Genomic DNA, 19,474 nt, shown 5'->3' with positions numbered 1-19,474 from the left:
AGAAAATGCTCTAGCTAACCTACAAACTGGGACCATGAATCTTGATTCAGGTCAGAAGCAGGCGTTTTTTGCTGCATTTAGCAGTTGGGAAGGTTGATGAACAGACAGAATATGAATGTCTTTTTGGAACTTACTAGCTGGGATAACTTGAACAAACAACCTAAACTCTCTGAGCTTCATTTTTAATTTTCTTTAAAATAGAAAAAGGTATCTCTTACTTCTGGACAATTGTATTACACGAAACAATGAGGTAAGGGACTTCCTACCCCCGTGTCACAGTCCAGGGCTTCTCTGGTCTTCCTCACAGAGGTGGTGGCTGTCCAGACACATATTGAAGCCCTGGAAGGGTCAAGTGTCCCTGCAATGTGCTTGGATATCTGGCTTAGCTGGGCCTTGGGCTCCGCCCCATGACCTGTGAAGGCTGTGAGAAGCCATGGCCAGGAGCAGAAGGTTCTAGTGCCTTCATAGAGCATCAGAGAGCCATGTAGTACACTTCAGAGAGGCTGGGAGTGGACAGCCTCCAGCCCTCCACCCAGCTGAGGAGGTTAGTCCTCTGCAGCTCAGGCTGAGCTTGGCTTTCCCTGTGGAGAAGCAGCCTGGGCTGCACCGGGGCTGATTTTACAGTCACACGTGTTACTACCTGCTTCTATTAGGGTTGAAGAGACTTAGAGCTTTTGGAAAGTATGAGAAACACTTTGGACCCAGTGCATTTACTTTCCCATTTTTCCAGATAGCATTGAGTTTCCCATTTCCAGAGTTAACATTGAGGGGAAAGCAGACTTGCCCCCTTCCCTTTATGTGCCCCACAGAACAGGACTTTCCAGACTGTCTCTGGAAGGCTGTTCTCAAGGACACAGTGGAACATCTTCATTTCAGAGTTGCCTCAAGAGTTTTTTATTGCGATGCTGGGGATTGAATGAACCCAGGGCCATGTAGATGCTTGGCAAATGCTGTACCACTGAGGCACATCACCAGCCTACCCTCAAACTAACCCCCACCAGGATAAAACAACCCAGAGGGCATTCCTGGGGACTCTGACCCTCGTCCTGAGGGCTGCTGGCCATGAAGCACAGCCAGCACTCTCAATACTGTTCCAGACAAGAAAGCCTGCTCAGGTTGCTCCATGAGGCCCAGTTACAAGAGCTATCCCGTTACACGCTATTGAGGAAGTTTTCAGACCAGCAAACACATTGCGGAGGAAAAACCAGCTGAGGACAGAGAGGTGCAGAGTGTGGCTAATGGTGGGAAGGAAATCAAGTAGGTGTATTAGATGGCCCACTCCTATTATCCACTGAAATAGGAGTCTCTGCTCAGAGAGTGCCAAGGATTGAAAGTCCACAGAAAGGAATGCTTTTCCCTGATGGGTCATGAACTTGCTCCACTTGGTTCCCCACCCCACCCCCTGGAAATTTAAAACCGGTGGAAAACAGAGTAGCTCCTATTTTAATTGGCAGTATGAGATGGGACAGGGCTTCAAATGAAACTCCGGAGCATTCACACATGAACCTTACAAGTTGGAGTCTCTTACCCTTCTTGCATTATAGGACTTAAAACCTGCATGGAGGTATCAAGGGAAAGAAAATAAAAATGGAGTTTAGGTGTAGCTCAGAGGTAATGTGCCTAGCATGCATGAGGTCCTGGGTTCTAGCCAAAAAAATAAAAAATTTTTTAAATGGAGTAGTTTGAAGAGCTGGGGTAGTAGCTTAGTGGTAGAGCGCTTGTCTAGTACATGTGAGGCACTGGATTTGATCCTCAGCACCACATAAAAATAAATAAATAAAATACAGGTACTGTGTCCATCTAGAACTAAAAATTTGTGTACAAAAATTGAGTAGTTTTGGTTCAGGCCCTTAAAAACAGAGTTGGGAGGCCATTATTAATCAGATCTCAGACACATCTGCAACTAAGCCTTTGAACTGAGCCACAGATATGACCATGTCTGAGTGCCAATTGATCTTTGAAACATTGTTAAACTTTGCTGACCTTCTATACAACAGACACACCCCACCCAGGCACCCACAGATCCAGCCCACACCACTTTGTACATAACAGTTTAACTTCTGACAGCACCAATCCTAATTCCTGACTATCAAATCCTCTAATTTCCAGGCTCCTGTGGTTTAAAGCTATAAATACAGCCTCTATTTTATAAAACCCCAAAGAATATTTTCAAGACCTCTTTAATCTATTTTCCTGGATCACAATCCTAATTAGCCCCCAATAAATGTAATCTGTTTTCCTGCTAGGTTGACTTTATCTTAGGTTCTATAAATGAGTTTGAGTGGCCTTTAAACACTGTGAAAGTATCTGTCCCCTCTGTAGATGCTGCAGGGCCAGCCAGCCAACCCACATGGTCCTCCCCTTCCTCCAGCCAGACCCTTCACTCCAGGTGATGGAGACTGATGCCTGGAGAAGCAGAGTCACTGTCTTGGGGTACCATGGCTGGCAAGTGGCAGGGCTGGGATTCAGAGCAGGCTGTGAAGACCTGGTCACCAGCCATGCTGGCTTCTGATGCCCCACCCATCTTCATCACTGTGCAGTACCAAATTGCGTGCCTTCTATCTGTCCCTCCTGACATGCAGAAGTCAGGGGCACGGGGAGACCCTCCAGAGGAGATGGCATTGTTCCCTTCCCTGAGTCCTCCCTCCCCCAGGAGGTTGTCCCCCACAATGTTTTTACTCTTTTTCACTCTCATTTGGTTTTGCCTACAAACTTATTTGCACTCTCTCTCCTTTGCTGGCTCCAAGCTGTTCTCCAGGCTTGGCTCCCAGTCCTGCATGGAGATAAACAAGGCCTTTGGCTACTGCAGAACAATTTCCATGGCCCAGCCACCAAGGTTCAGGGGCAGTGGCTGAGAGGGGAGAGGCTGTTCCCTGGCTGGGTTCTACAGAGTTCCAGGAAAGTCCTCACAGGGTTTGCCTCACCCCGCCTGGGCCAGCTTGTAGCTGGAGCCAGCAGGGCTGTTCTATCAGGAAGTCCCCAGGAGCCTGAGGCTTGGGAAGCTGCTAACAGGGAGTCAGCTGTGGAAACAGTCCTGTTCTGGGTTGCCTTGGCAGGCCAGCCTGGAATGGAGGAGAAGCCATCTGTTTCCCTATTTTCACTGGGTGTTCCTCTCCTTCCTCCAGGGAGAAGAGGACAGGCTGGGGGGGCAGGGAGGGTTGGGAGGAGACAGGCTTGGGGCCTGGGTGAGGAAGCTTTGTAGACCCTCCAAACCCCACCTTTCTGGCATGGCATCTGAGGGGCATGAGGCGCCATGGATTTTCCTGGACTCCTTCTGCCCCCACAGTTTCCCACCCCAAAGTAGCAGACATCTCCCAGGAGGAGATGACACTACAAGGTTCTGACACTACTGTGAGTCTGAGTCACCATCAGAAAATGTCACACCGCTCTACAGAGAGAGGAATCCTCACATGTAGATAGAGCCAGAGCCTGGCCCTGCTCAGCGGTGGCAGGACTGTGTGCACCCTCTTGGCCTTTGTTCTGGAAAAACAATTGGGCAGTCAGCCCTGTAAGGTGCTTAGCCAAGACCACATATGTGCTGAGTCATGGTCAGCTAGTACTTTATTAAGATTTTAGGAGCATTTTCCGACTCGTGCCTGGGCTTGAGGGAGGGGAGTCTCCCTCAGAGGGCAGCTGAGTCTGATCCTTATCTTTTTAGATCAAACCCTGAAATTGGCAGTGGGTCTCCAACACTGGCTGTCTAGTCTTCTTGGGGGAAAACTTGCCACATGCTATCCACTCAAGCTTTTCCTGCATCTTGTGATCCTTCTGTATAAAATAGACTGAGAAGCAAGCTATTACTCTTCAAGGAAAATTCAGCCATCTTTTTGTACAGAAGTTCTGATAATTTTCTACACTGCTATCCAAAGAAATTTTATATACATTCAATAAGTATTTACTGAACATCCAAAAATGCCAGGCCCTGGGGATCCAGAGGGGAGCCAAAGCAGACATGGTCAGTACCTCAATGGCACTTCAGTGTAGTAGGGGAGGCTATATTAGTTACACAGTCACAAAGACAAGTGTGGCCGTGACAACGGCCAGAAATTACAGGTGCATCATGCTGGAATAGGTCAGGAGAAATTGTCCAGAAGGAGAGATGCTTGGTCTGAAATCCGAAGGATGAGTAGAAATTAAGGAGGTTGAGAGGGAACAACCTTTCAGGAGCCCTGTGGTAGGAGGGAGGGAAAAAACTGAAGGACCTGGGCTGGGGCTGTAGCTCAGTGGCAGAGCTTGCCTAGCATGTGTGAGGCACTGGGTCCGATCCTTAGCACCACATAAAAAACAAAATAAAATAAAGGCACACTGTCCATCTACAACTATAAAAAATAAAAAAAAACCCAAAACTGAAGGTGCAGTGGTGCAGAGGGGTGTGGCTGGGCCCAGGCCTTGAAGGTCATTTACCAGTATTGCTTCATCTCAAGGGCACTGGGGAGCTCTTCAAGGATTTTAACTTGGGTGTGACAAGGTCAAGTCCAAAATATGACTCTGGCTGCAGAGTGGAGTGTTCGAGGGACAAAGCAAGGGTGAGGGGACCAGGAAGGGGACTTTACAGTAGTCCAGGGGAGAGGCCACAGGCACCTGGATTGGGGTGTGGTAGTAGAGATGAATTCGAGATGTATTTTGGAAATAGAGCTGCAGGAACTTGATGGTGATATGTGATATATGTGGGTGGCATGAAGGAGAAGAGTTTCAAGGACCTCTCCTGGGTCTTGGGCTTGGCACTTGAAGACAGTCCCAGTTGCCGTGAGAGAGAACCCTGAAAGGAAGCACAGTTTAGGGGACAAAAGCACAATGTAATTTCAGATGCACCGCAGGTTTGGAGACTCTGAGAAATCAGTCAAGTTAGCAGGTAGGTGTACAGGTGTAAAATTCAAAGGAGGTCCAGGATAGAAACACAAACACTGTCATCTGCAGAGGTGAAAGCAGGAGATTATGGCCTCCACATGGATACTAGTTCTCTGGCGGCCACTGTTTCCCAACTGCCCAGATGGCTTAGTTTACCCAGTTACACATTTTTTTCTGGGCTTTTGGTCATCAGGTGCCATGGATTTCTGGATTAACCTTTGTCCCACAGGCTTCTTGGGCAGAAGAAAGTCATGCAGCAGCCATCCTAGGCATGGCTGCTGGAGCGTGATCTGTGAGGCTCTGGTGTTGTGAAGCATCTGAATCACTGAGGAAATGGACTCACAGGAAAAACCCTGACACCCTTATGGTTTTTCATGTTTTAAAAATGTAGAATTATTTGTGCTTGAGTAGATTGTTTTTCCACTTGGCGGCTCAGTAGGCCGCGGCAGAAGGATCACAAGTTCAAAGCCAGCCTCAACAACTTCATGATGCCCCAAGCAACTTAGCGAGACCCTGACTCTAAATAAAATATGAAAAGGGCTGGGATGTGGTTCAGTGGTTAAGTGCCCCTGGGTTCAATTCCTAGTACACAAAAAACCAAACAAACAAACTAGTTTTCCCAAGGTACAAAAGTTAATACATTTCCTCCTCTGCAGTGCTAGGGAGGCAACCCAGGGCTTGACATGCTAGACATATGCTCTACCACTGAGCTGCACCCCCCGACCCCTATTCAGTACAATTTTGCTCTTACCCTCTCCCTTGTTGCCCGGTTTCTTCTTTGCAGGGGCCACTGTTACCAGTGTCTCAGGTGAACTTCCAGAGATAATCTTCACTGTGGATGTTTGTATTCTTTGCTCCACACAAATGGTACCTGTTAAGTCTATACATTTTTCTGCACTTGCTTTTTTTCACTTATCTACCATGGTACTCAATACCTGTGATTTGTCAGGTACCTTTTTATAGAAAGATACAGTGAAGACTTAAGGTTGAAAAGGGATCACCCCTGCCACACAGTTTCACTGCACAGAGAAACCTTCCCCAAGTAACAGAGCATAAAGACTAGAGATAGCCTAGGGAAGGGTACAGTGTGGGTTGTGGCATCGGGCTGGCTAGATTTGAAAGCCTCCCTCACTTATTGGCTATTTGACTTTGAACAAGTGACTCAGCCTTAGTTTTCTCATCTGTAAAATGGGAATGTTTTAAAGATGAAATCAGTTAAACAATAGAAAATGCTCAGAGTGGTACCAGAGGAAGCTCTATCACCCTCAGATTCTGCCCACCAGAGCAGAAGGCCTCTGGGTCACAACCCAGAGGAGGATGTAAATACATTCAGCTCAAAGGGTGAGATTTTGCTGGCTCCTAAAGGAGTAAGAACAGGACTTTGAAGTGGGAAATGAAGGGGATCCTAGGCTTCAGTGGTCTGTTCTGAGGCGACAGAAGGTTGCCCAATGAGGCTTTAAGCTTCAGAGCAGAGCTGCTCCATGTTTCTGGCTGAGAGTTTAAATTACAGCATGCAAGCTGTGCGGGAGGGTTAGGGGATTTATTTGGAGGCTCCTCCTTAGAAAAGAGAGTTGGCAAAATTTGAGGATTGAGTTGCTAAGTCTTTCACAGTCCTGGCCAGGGGGTGAGCAGCAGGTAGCCCTGAAGCTATAGCATTTATTTCACATTTCTGGTGGTATCATGGTGGTTGTGAATCCAGAACCATTGGATCCATCTCCCTAGAGGCTCTGGGATTCTCTATTCTCTGTTACCTGGAGATGATTTTTCTCTTGCTCCTGCACAGAGGCCATGTCTTCCCACCTCAGGCACAAATATTCATTCAACAATGGTCAGTGGGATCCTTGCATCTGCCTGAAGTGAGCTCGGTGCTCAAGGAATACCTAGCGTGCAGGACAGGTAACTTGGTCTTCTTAAGGCTCATACTCTAATCTAGAGCAGGAGTCTCAAAGCGTGGTCCCTAGACCATAGCTCCAGTGGCCACTGAGAACTTGTTAAAATCAGAGCTTCTCCAGCTCCACCCTAGGCCTCCTAAATCAGAAACTTTGGGTTTAATAAGTTCCCTAGGTGATTCTGATGCACCCCAAAGTTGAGTCATCCATTAAGAACACTGGTACTCAGCTGAGGACACCTCCCCACCCCACAAGGATTATGGTGTGATTCTTTTCTCCCTTTATTCCAAATGTGCTACTGCCTGGCTACATGACCTAGAATGACTCCCTCCCTCCCACCTCAGTTTCCGAACTATGAAATGAGAGGATTAAACTGGAGGCACCGTGAGAGAGAAGGGAAGGCTCTGTCATCTGCCTAGTGCCAACCCCTCCCCACCCAGGCCTGTGGCTAACCAGAATGGCTTTGAGTTCCCTGTGAACAGTCCCTCTCTTCATATTGGGCGATGTTTGCTTCCACCGACCCCACCCCAAACTGCACTCTGAGTGTGGTCTACTCTGGACACCTGGTCTTCCTAGTCCTTCCACAGCCCTGGGCTGTGGACATCTGGGGGAGCTCAGTCTGGGAGGGGAGCGTGTGGGCGGAGCTAGGCAGATTAGAGTAGGCCCTGGACTCTGATTGGTCGGGCTCCAGAGCTCCACCCCTTGGCTCATTGAGTTGGAAAAAGGTGTTGAGGCATGGGAGACAGGTTGGAGCAGATGGACGCAGCTCCTGTGCAGTCGTGGCTCATCTGTGCTCTGGGGACGGGGTTCCCAGAGAGCTTATATAAGGCTCCAGATCCTGCACAGTTAAATAAACCGAGGGTGGGAGGAAAGGGGGGAGGGGGGACGAACAACACGTTCAGTGACAACCGAAAAAGCATTGTTTGGCCACAAATCTAATCCTCACAGTTGACTTGGGACAAGGCCTTTGCCTACTCTGATTCTTGCCTTCAATGAGTGCAAAGGAAAGTCGAGTTTCATGAGTCGTGGCTCCTTGGCGAATTTGCTTGTACCATGGTTTGTCTCATCCTTTGAAATCCCACCAGCAGACAATGCCTGATTTTACTGTGGGCTAATCCGGAACACCTTTCTTTGTGCTCATTCAATACCTGCTATTAAATAAAGGGGCTGTTCCTGGACGGTTAATTAACACACTGCAGTTATGCCTGTTTTATAATCCAAGATCAGTGACTCTAAGGCACAGTCCCAGAGCAAAGTATTAATATTCTTGTTATCTTAATTAGAATGCAAGAGATAGAGCTTTTAATTTTTTTTTAATCTATTACTTTGCACTCGACCTTAGCTATACAACAGTCTCCCCTTATCTGAGGGGAATGCAGTCCTAGCTCCCTACTCCATGAATGCCTCAAACCAGGGACAGTATTGAACCCTGTATATACTGTTTTTTCCTATATGTACATACTTATGATAAAGTTTATAAATTAGACAGTGAAAGATTAACAGCAATAACTAATAATATAATTTAGCATTTGTAACACAGCAATATAATAAAGTTACCAGCATCTCTACTCCTGCTTTGGTGCCATTATGAAATAAGGATTTTTTCCTTTTTCTTTTCTTTTTTTTTTTTGTGTGTGTGTGTGTGTTACTGAGGATATGAGGATTGAACTCAACAGTGCACTACCAGTGAGCTACATTCCCATCCCTCCTTTGACTCTTCTTCTTTTTTAAATTTTTTATTTATTTATTTTAGTTATACATGACAGTACAGTCTATTTTGACATATTTCTACAAACATGGAGTATATCTTATTCTAATTAGGCTACCAGTCTTGTGGATGTGCATGATGTTGAGATTCACTGTGGTATACTCATATATCTACATAGGAAATTTATGTCACATTCATTCCACTATCTTTCCTATTTTTGTCCCCCCTCACTTCCCTTTATTCTCCTTTGTCTAATCCACTGAACTTTCTATTCTCTCCCCTCCCCCTTTGATTCTTATTTAATTTTGAGACAGGGTCTCACTAATTTTAGGAGGCTGGTGTTGCTTGAACTTGTAATCCTCCTGCCTCAGCCTCTTGAGTCACTGGGATTGCTGGCCTGTACCCCTATACTTGGTGAAATAAGGGTTTCTTGAACACAAGCCCTGCAATACTGTCACAGTCAATTTGTTTGGTTTTTCTGTTTTGTTTGGTTTTTGGTATTGGGGATTGAACTCAGGGGCAGTCAACTACCAAGCTACGTCCCCATCCCTATTTTGTATTTTACTTAGGGACAAGGTCTCACTGAGTTGCTTAGCACCATGCTGTTGCTGAGGCTGGCTTTGAACTCAAGATCCTCCTGTCTCCCAAGCCGCTGGGATTACAGGCATGCACAACTATGCCCAGCCATCACAATTTGATAACTAAGAAGTCTAAATGACTGAAAGGTGGGCGGCACGTTCAGTGTAAATACATGCCTTGGTGGGATGGAGCAAGACAATGGGAGATTTCATCATGCTACTCAGGATGGCACATGATTTAAAACTTATGAACCACTTCATACTCATTTAATATTTTCAGACTGCAGGTGACTGTGGGTACAAAACATATATAAGGGGGAACAACTGTAATGTCCTGGGCAATGCAGGATGCCCCATTACATTGTCTTTTCTTTGTCCTGGATCCCCCCCCCCATTTAGGTGGGACTCAATCAGTGATCATTCAACACTATGTCTCTGGGGTCAACATGGTTCAGTTTGCTGTTTGAAGTCCAGGTGAGATAACCATGCTGTGCACACATGAGCTTAGCTGAGTCATCAGGACTGTGCAATTTTAAAAAGGAGTGGTGGGTGGCAACCTGCCCTACCTCTCCCACAGTCTCTAGAGTGTCACTGTGTGCAGAGCTCCACAGCTCTGTTTCCCAAGGAGGTGATTGAAGGGTGAGAACAGAGCCCAAGCGGACAGGTGAAAGCACTGGGATAACTGCCCAGAAAAGGGAAAGTCATATCCCAGAAGGAAGATACCACAGTGCCCTGGGCCTCCTGCTGCTGAAGTCAGGTAAGGAGGGCAGATGGTCAAGTTCACTTGGGAGGTTGATCCTTTATTGTTCATTATGCTTGCAGTTCTCTTATAACATCCTGCAAAATGTGCCTAATTTGCATCCAGTGCCTGTGAAGTTGGTTCAAATATTGGTAGAATGTCTCTCTGTATCGTGCTGGGTGCTAGGAGTTGGGACAGTGACCAGGACAGATGTAGTTCCTGCTTTCCAGAACTTTGGTTTATTGTGGTGTGATCCGTGTGCCCAGAGAACTATATCCACCTGCTCCTGCTGCTGGGAAAAGCTCTGGTATCTGCTCTCTACCTCCTCTTGTTCCGCCTGTGCACCACAGCCCCTAAACCCCACCCTGCCTTCAGTATCATGGAGGCTAGTGTCACATGCTTCCCCATATTCTCAAAAGGGGAGAACTGCCTGGGATGGACAGAAGGTCTCTCAAAAAATGGAAAAAGTTTATACAAGTTTTCTTTTCTGAATACCTTAAAATCGGAGGGAGCCGAATGTTTTCTCTGATAAGCAGTTGCTGATCCATAGTGGGGTGGGGGGATAGGGAAGAAAGAAGGAACTTTGGTTTGTGTAGAGGGGAGTGAAGGGAGAGGTGGGGCTGTAGGGATGGGAAGGATCATAAAATGTGACAGACATTATTACCCTATATACATATATGATTATACTACTGGAGTGACTCCGCACCAGGTACAGCCAGAGGAATGAGAAGTTGTGCTCCGTTTATGTACAATATGTCAAAATGAATTCTACTGTAAATAAATAAATAAATATTCTGTGGGCCCCCCCCCCAAAAAAAATCCAGCCATCCCTTGTCTTGTTTTAGTTGTAGGTGTGCTGGTTCTAGCCACCCATCTCATCAGCTGTCACATACAGGGCACTTACAGATAGGGACTGCTGGTGCTCAGGATTGAAAGATGAAGCCATGGCCTGTCTTAGCTAGGGATAGAACATGCACCAACATGTTCTTTTACAACCCCACATTACATCTCAGGCTGGGATGGTCAAGACCTACTACCCTGGCACATCGCAGATTTTTAGGAAAACTTCAGAGTTGCATACTCCAGAGAGGAAGATATGTCAAACATTCAAGTTTGGTTTCCAGGAAGAAGATTGGAGTGACTTCTAAAAAGTGCACTGATGGCTAAGATACAGGGTTTTGGGTTATCTCTCTTGATAGCTTTCCCAGTATTCTAAATGTGGAGTGATGAGGGCTCTGGCCAAGGAGGAGACTTGGCAAAGAGGGGACTCAATCTGAATGCATTAGTACCTATGTGGTGATGGGTATGAAGGAAGAATCAGATGGCTCCAAGGGACTGATATGAAAGAGCTAAAAGGTAGTAGGGAATAGCCAGTTTTCCAGATTAGTTCCCACTGTGCTAAAGGAAGACAGTAAAGTTGACACCATGGATAGATCTCTAGATCACCATTGCTGGATCTCTGTGTACAGGAATGGCTGCCAGTCGCCAAGTTCTCAGCTGAAAGGGGCAACTCTGGCAGGAGCAAGTCTCTGCAAACCCCTGGCAGGATCCTGAACATGTAATATGTAGTGACTAAAAGGCACATAAATTGTGGTTTCCTAGCAGAGTCCTCCTCCTGCCTTGAGTTTCCAGGATGGACTCAGGGAGGTGCTGGGGCATCCCACCTTTTTTCTAATTGGGTCCTGACCACATTATATCCAATAGAACCTCCTCTTCTCTGGCAAAGGACCATGTTCATGTTCATGCATGTTTCTCTGAACATGAATAGGCCATGAACCTCTTCCCCAGGAAGTTGGAAGGTGAGAAGCCAGACCACAGTGCTGGGCTGGTATCTTCCTGGCATTGGTTGGCAGAGAATAAGTTCTTCTTTATTTCTCTTTGAGAAAAAATGCGCAAGATTCAGATCAATGGGGATTAAGACACACTTGAATTTATTTATTTGAAACATAATAGGTAAATCTATAGTGACAGAAAGAAGAATAGTAATTGCTTAGGGCCCTGGGGTGGGGGTGGCTGAGGCAATAGAGGAGTGATAGCTACAGGGTATAGGGTTTCTCATTGAAGTGACATAAATGCCCTAAAATTGGCTGTGGTAATGGTTGCATAATGGGGGAGCCACAGCCAGAGTCTCATTGGGGGTTCTTCTTCTTGCCGACAAGGTTGTAAGTGACTGAAAACTAAAGTCTAAAATATAATTAGTGAAGAACAAAAGACTAAGAGTCAGAAATATATTTACAAAAGCGGAGCCCCTGATGCATCCAGTCCACACAAGAGCTGGAACTAGACAAAGGAAAGATGGCTCCGGTGGTTTATTTAAGGGGGTACATCAAAGGCAGGGATAAGGTTTCCAGGGAAGGAATAGCTGCCAGTCGCCAAGTTCTCAGCTGGCTTCATGATGTCTTGCAGTCCAGCAGGTTGACTGGCATCTTGGCAGGTCACACCCATCTCAGGTGCTATTTGGAACATGGCAGAGTGAGATAGAAATTCACAATTGTCCCTGGGCAATTGACCAGAGAAAATGTCCATTGGTCATTCCCAGACATCAGATGTTTCTGTTCACTAGGCTTCGATTCGTGGTGACCCACAAGCAACCCATGGATGGCTCATGACATTTGCACATATCTGTGAACACATCTCAAAACTGCTGCATTGCCCACTTTAAGTGGGAAAACTGTATAATACATGAATTATATTTCAGAACGCCATTAAACATACACAACAGCCAAGATGTGTGGCCATAGTAGCATTTCTAACATGACCCTCTCACCTAAACTTAATCTTCCAGCACTTCAGACTTCCCCTTTAACCTTTGTATACCATGAGAACAGGCCCCTCTCCCAGAGAGACAGACCAAGGGCTGAGCCACACTTAGCCTCGTGCCCCATCCCTTCTCCCAGGCCCACTGTGCCAGAAAGTTCCTTGTCCCGAGGGGGAGTCAGGAGGTAGGAACAGAGCCTTCTCAGAAGGCCTCTTAGAGGCCTTGAGGCATTAGAAGTGCAGCCTTCAGGGCCGTGCACAAGCCAAGTTCGTGTTTTCCCAATGTGGCCAATGATTTTCATTGCTTGGTAGAATTATAGGTGATTTTTTTCTTTCTCTACTGTTTTCCAATTTTTCTATAATATATACACCTGTATATATTATAGAAAAGACATATATAGACATATATATCATGTACATATATGTGTACATTTTTATTTTTTAGGATTGTCAAGCTAAATTGAAAAACGGGCTAGAGGGACTGGGGTTGTGGCTCAATGGTAGAGTGCTTACCTCACATGTGTGAGGCACTGGGTTCAGTTCTCAGCACCGCATATAAATAAATGAATAAAATAAAGGTCCGTTAACACTAAAAAATATTTTTAAAAAATCAGGGGCTAGAGGTGTAGCTCCATGGTAGAGCATGTGTTTAGCATGCATGAAACCCTGGGTTCAATTCCCAGCACAAACAAACCAACAAACAAAAAACCACGGGTGTATTCAAAGAAGTTGAGGCAAGGGTAAATTTTAAAGACAAAACCAAGGAGAATCATATCTATTATTTTGAAACAATAATCCTTGGCCACAATGATTAATAACAAGACTGGTGTTTATCCAAGGTTGTACAGAGAGCTGCTGGGCAGATGTCCTTGTAGAAATACTTTTTGTATGCAATTGTGGTGGCCTCTGTACAAGATTGTGGTTTTGGCAGAGTCTTTTGTATACCTACTATCAGGCTATCATGCATAAGAATCCTTTCTTCATAATCTCTTAGTTTTATTTATTTATTTATTTTTGGCACGGTTGACACAAGTAATTTTGATTCTGGAAACTTTCACATTTCTTTCATAGGAATATACATAAAACCAGGGATTGGGTGGAAAGAGAGCTGGGGGCGGTGGGGGCCCTGGGGGCCGTGGGAGCGGCGGGAGAAGCCTGCTGAGAATTGCAGTCTCCCAGTCTCTTGTTGATGGCTGCTCCTTCATCTTGCAGGAGTCATGTGGCTGGAAATTCTCCTTGCCTCAGTGCTGGGCTTCGTCATCTACTGGTTCATCTCCCGGGACAGGGAGGAAATTTTGCCATTTGAAGATGGGTGGTGGGGGCCAGGGGTGAAGACCATAACCAGGGAGGATGAGAGCATCCGCCCTTTCAAGGTGGAAACTTCAGACGAGGAGATCAATGTAAGTAAGGCATCTTTTCCTAGTCAGGCTGGGCAAAGGGGAGGGTGGGGGCGCTGCTGTGGTTTCTCTGTGATGAGTTGGGCTTAGACAAGGGTTGGGGGAGTAGTCCTCCTTGGAAGTTTTTTCTTTCTAGCTTCTGTCACAGGGCAGGTGCAGGTTGCTCACAAAAGGCATGCCCAGCTCCTCCCTCTGCCCCTTCCCTCCTGCTCCTTTCCCCTCCCTGAGGCCCCACAGTGCCCAGGCAGGAAACTGCCAGCTGGACCAGTTATGTGCATCAAAGGTCACAGAAAGCAGATGTTTTCCCTTCTTCTGGGTCCCAGGTGGAGACATGAAATGCTGTAGCCCTCAGAAGGCAGTGCCAGTGTTGGTTAGTATGTGTGTCAGCCATCCACCGTCACCTTCAGTCCCTGCTCACAGTTGTAGAAATGAAGCTCAGACAGGTAAAGCAATTTGTCCCAGGTGATCAAGCCAACAAGCAGAAGGATTTGAACTTGGGTCTAACTCCAAAATCACTGCCCCGTCCCACGAGAGCTAGAATCAGGAAGGAAGTGATCAGTGGAGTGGAATCACCTGAGGGTGCAGTGAGCTGTGAGCAGGGCCAGGAGGATGGGCCTGCCCATCCCCTGCTCATTCTTTCCTTCATTCTGTGGCACTTGAGCACCTACTGTGTGCAGGTGCTCTGCTGAGTGCTTGAAAGAAACCAGACTCTTTCTTCAAATAGCTTACCCCAGTAGGTGAGAAAAGGAACATTCACAGAGATATATTAACTAAAACATTAGTAAGGATGATTGTGCTGATAAAAGGTCATTGAGAATTTCAAGAAGGAAGGAATTTAAAAATGGAAACTGGACTAAACCCAATAGAAACCAACTGGGGCTTCCTTGATAGAACTTGCTATGGTCTTGCTAGTGAGGACAGAAGCTGAGCTCTGAAGATAATAACTCCTTTTGTGGATTCTATATACTAAAGGAGTCTTGAGGTTTTTAAAATCTGTGTGGGGGTAGCCAAAGCACTTGGGAAGAAGCCCTGGGAACAGTGACACTTGAGATGATCCATGAACTATCATGAACATCCCCCAGCAGGGCTGCTGGCCTTTTAGCCTAATACATGCCTAAAGGACTTGCTTCTATCTCCTTGTCAGTGATTTTTTTATCTCAATTGAGTTACAGCATTCAATGCTGCATGTCAAAACTTGGCAAGCCATAGTCCATGGGTCAAATGTAGTCTTCCACCTATTTTTGCACTGCTCCCATGCCAGGAATTGTTTTTGCATCTTTAAATGGCTGGGAGGAGACAATCAAAAGAATGATATTTAGTGACATGAAAATTATATGGATGGGCTGAGTTTGTGGCTCAGTGGTAGAGCCCTTGCCTAGCATGTGTGAGGCACTGGGTTCAATCCTCAGCACCACATAAAAATAAATTAACAAAATAAAGGTATTGTGTCCACCTATAATTAAAATTTATTTTTTTTAAATTACATGGATTCAAATTTCAATGCCCATAAATACAGTTTTATTAGAATAGAGCCATACCTATTCATCTGTACATCACCTGTAGCTGTTTTCTCACTACAGAGACAAAATGGAATAGTTGCATCTTGCAGTGTCAAAAACATTCACTTTCTGGGGCTAGGGCTGTAGCTCAGTCAGTAGAGAGTTTGCCTCGTATGCACAAGGTCCTGAGTTCAATCTCCAGCCCCACATAAAAAAAAATGCTATCTGGTTTTTTTTTACCAATAAAAATGTTGCTAATCCCTGATATATAGAAGTAGAAGTGTTGGTAAATTTAAGATGAATATTATTCATTTATTTCAAACATAGAAAATAAGAGCTGGGGATATAGCTCAGTGGTAGAGCACTTGTCTAGCATGTGTGAGACCCTAGCATGAGTGACCCAGCATTGCCAAAAAAGTAAGAAGGAAAAAGAAAAGAAAGAAAGATGAAAAGGGAATCTGCAGCCTTCAGTGACAGACGCACATGCCTAAAAGTAGGGCGAGCTTTTCTTTGCCACTGCTCTGGTGCAGTGTGGTTGCAGGGTTGGTTTTGTCCTGTAGAAACAAACCTTCTCTTGTGCTCTGTCCTTGGGGCCCTGCATTTCACTCCAGGACTTACATCAGCGGATTGATAAATTTCGCTTAACTCCACCTTTGGAGGACAGCCGCTTCCACTATGGTTTCAACTCCAACTACCTGAAGAAAATCCTGTCCTACTGGAGGAATGAATTCGACTGGAGGAAGCAGGTGGAGTTCCTCAACAAGTACCCTCACTTCAAGACAAAGATTGAAGGTATGTTTCCAGAACACCAGCTCCAAGGGATGTATGTCACAGGAGCAGCCATCTTTCATGTTTCAATCAAATAAAGCTGGGGAAACCTTGAATCCAATTATAAGTCACTGTGACCTTACCAGAGTGCAAAAATATCGCCAGTTCTCAATGAACCGTTGATCTTCAGAGATAAACAGAAAAAAAACATATAAATAACATAAAAACCAAAGAAATGCAGAATCCAGCTGGGCATGGTGGTTCACATCTGTAATCTCAGCAGCTCAGGAAGCTGAGGCAACAGGATCAAGAGTTCAAAGCCAGCCTCAGCAATTTAGCAAGGCCCTAAGCAACTCAGTGTGACCTTGTCTCTAAATAAAATATTTAAAAAGGGCTGGGGATGTGGCTCAGTGGTTAAGTGCCATTGGGTTCAATCCTCTGTACAAAGAAAGTAAGAAAGAAATACAAAGTCCAGTCTGACTATGTAGCAATCTCTGAGAAGAAGGGAGAGGATGACTGGGACCTGGGTATGGCCTCAGTCAGCTCAGCCCCTTCTTAAAGTTTGGTACCCCTGATATTACAACTGTTCAAAGATGCTCAGATGGTCAGTTCTTTGAAAAATTTTCCTGTCTGTTTGCAACGCTAGACCTCATGTCCCAATTATGTCACAGATTGTCATACAAATTCTCCAGAAAGAAAAGATCACTTCCAAATTTTTCTTGGGAATGTGACCCCTGGATCATGTGGGATGAGTAATAGTTTCCTACTGGCAAAGAATTTTTTAACTGAAGAAAGTCTTAAAATCAAATATAGAAGCATTTAAGAAATTAGAGACATTTTGTTAACTTAAAACATTTTTAAACTTTTAGTTGTGGTAAAATATGCATAATATGAAATTTATCATTGTCACCATTTTTTTCGGGGGGTGGGTACCAGGGATTGAACTCAGGGGCACTCAATCACTAAGCCACATCACCGGCCTCATCTTTGTATTTTATTTAGAGACAGGGTCTCACTGAGTTGCTTAGTGCCTCACCATTGCTGAGGCTGGCTTTGAACTCTCAATCCTCTTGCCTCAGCCTCCTGAACCGATTACAGGCATGTGCCACTGTGCCTGGCTCATTGCCACCATTTTTAAGGGTACAGTTCAGTGGTATTAAGTACATGAGGGTTCATTGTTATGCCAGTATCACCTTCATCTTCAGAAATTTTTTCATCACTCCAAATTGAAACTCAGTACCCATTAAACAGTCTCTCCCCACCCCTGTCTCGCCTAGCCCTTGGCAACTCACTTCTTTCTGTCTTTATGAATATGACTTCTCTAAGTACCTCATATAAATGGTTATACAGTATTTGTCCTTCTGTGTCTAGCTTATTTCACTGAGCATGAGATTCCCACAGGCATCTGTGTCACAGCATGTGTCAGAATTCCTTTGCTTTTAGGGCATCTTATATGACACATTTTGTTTATCCATTCATTGATTGATGAACAGTTGGGTTGCATCTGTCTTTGGCTCTTATAAACAGTGCTGCTGTGAACATAGGTATGCAGATATTCCTCCAAGACCCTGCTTTCAATTCTTTATGTTTTCACCCAGAAGTACATTTGCTGGATCATATAATACTTCTACATTCATTTTTTTTTTTTTTTAGGAACCACCATACTGTTTTCTATAGTGACTGCACCATTTTCCATTCCCCTCCCACAGTGCATGAGAATTCCAAATCTCGTTTCTTTCTGCATCCTCACCAATACTTGATAAATTTTGGTTTATTTTATTTCTTATTTTTGGTGGTACTGGGGATGGAACCCAGAGTCTGGCACATATTAGGCAAGCATTCTACCACTGAGCCATATCTCCAGTCCTCTGGTTTCTTTTTTAATAGTAGCTATCCTAATGGGCATGAAGGGGTTTCAATTTGCATTTCCTTAATGATTGGTGGTTGAGCATCTTTTCATGTACTTATTGGCCATTTATAGATCTTTGTGGAAATGTCTATTCAAGTCCTTTGCCCATTTTTGTTTGTTTGAGACAGGGTCCCACTATGTTGCCCAGGCTAGCCTCAAATTCCTGGACTCAAGCAATTCACTTTGTCTCAGCCTCCCAAATACCTGGGACTACAGGTTCTCACCACATGCCTGGCTCCTCTTGCCCATCTTTGAGTCAAAAACATTGTGGTGATGGTTGTTGGTTTTAAGAGTTCTCTTTATATTCTGCATAATAGTCCCTTATGAATTAGCAAGCAGGGAGGAAAGTGGCTGCCATTCGGTGGAACCCCGCCCGCCAAGCCCGCACTGACCCCCGGGCTGAGTATGGGATTTCAGACGGGGAAGGAAGCGATACAGTCCCGTCCCCCACAACGGAAACTCCACCAAGGCAATCAGCGGCCACCATCTTGGAGAGCTGAAGTATCCACCGCCACTCTCCGACAGACTGCAACAATAAAACAGGTCTGTGTCATTCAGCCCATCCCCCATACATCGGGGAATCCGCATAAAACCTCTCCTAGGCTTTCCCGGGGAGGGAGTATCAGAGTGAGCCTGCATAAAGACTAGGGGAAAACTAGAGACACCTGACCTTCAACCCCCCCCTCCCATCAGCAGCCAAAACGAAACCTGTCTAGCCAGCGCTGGGGGAGGGGCAAGCAGAAAAAATCAAAACGATAGAGTGCCGGGGATCCCAATAGCCAATTGTGCGACCCCGGGGATCTGGGCTGACTGATTCGCCCAGCCTTCCCCGCGGCTACAGAAGGCGGGGCGCCGCAGAGAAGTGATTAATTAGCAAGCAGGGAGAAAAGTGGCTGCAATTCTGTGGAATCCTGCCAGATGAGCCCGCGCTGACCCCCGGGCTGAGCACGGGATTTCAGAGGGGGAAGGAAGCGGTACAGTTCTATCCCCCACAACGGAAACAAAACGATAGAGTGCCAGGGTTCCCAATAGACACCCTCCACACCCAACAAACGGCAGGTCCAGAGTACAGTTTGAACTGCCGAGAGCCATCACTCAGGGGAAATCTGGTCTAGCAGGAGAAACCAAGACTAGCAGGAGAAACTAGGGGACTAGAGGCCAGGCCCTCGCGACTGGGTGACTGGAAACCGCAGGCCCGCCGGCGACAGTTCACCCACTGCCCGCGTAACTGGGCGGTAGGAGAACGCCCGCCCACCGGCTACCGACCGCAGGACTGGGTGCCTAGAGATCGCATGCCCACCAGCGACAGCTGGCCCGCTGCCCGCGCGACTGGGCGGCTGGAGTCCACTTCCCCGCCGGCGACCGATCACCCGCCCGCTGCC

General features: G+C 45.9%; 1 protein-coding gene across 3 annotated transcripts in view; it reads left to right on the top strand.

Annotated features, from left to right (window-relative positions):
* The window catches only part of EPHX1 (epoxide hydrolase 1), a 75,874-nt gene that overhangs the window by 33,593 nt on the left and 22,807 nt on the right, over positions 1 to 19,474 (top strand). For all 3 annotated transcript variants that reach the window (XM_081297830.1, XM_081297829.1, XM_081297828.1), the window contains 2 exons: positions 13,732 to 13,919; positions 16,027 to 16,207. In XM_081297830.1, coding sequence (XP_081153956.1) covers positions 13,737 to 13,919; positions 16,027 to 16,207 — 364 coding nt within the window. In that variant the 5' untranslated portion in view covers positions 13,732 to 13,736. The remainder of the gene's footprint in view (positions 1 to 13,731; positions 13,920 to 16,026; positions 16,208 to 19,474) is intronic.

The sequence above is a fragment of the Spermophilus citellus genome (genome assembly GCF_964194105.1).
Source record: "Spermophilus citellus genome assembly, chromosome: 6".
NCBI lineage: Eukaryota > Metazoa > Chordata > Mammalia > Rodentia > Sciuridae > Spermophilus > Spermophilus citellus.
This window is presented reverse-complemented; position numbering and strand designations above follow the sequence as displayed.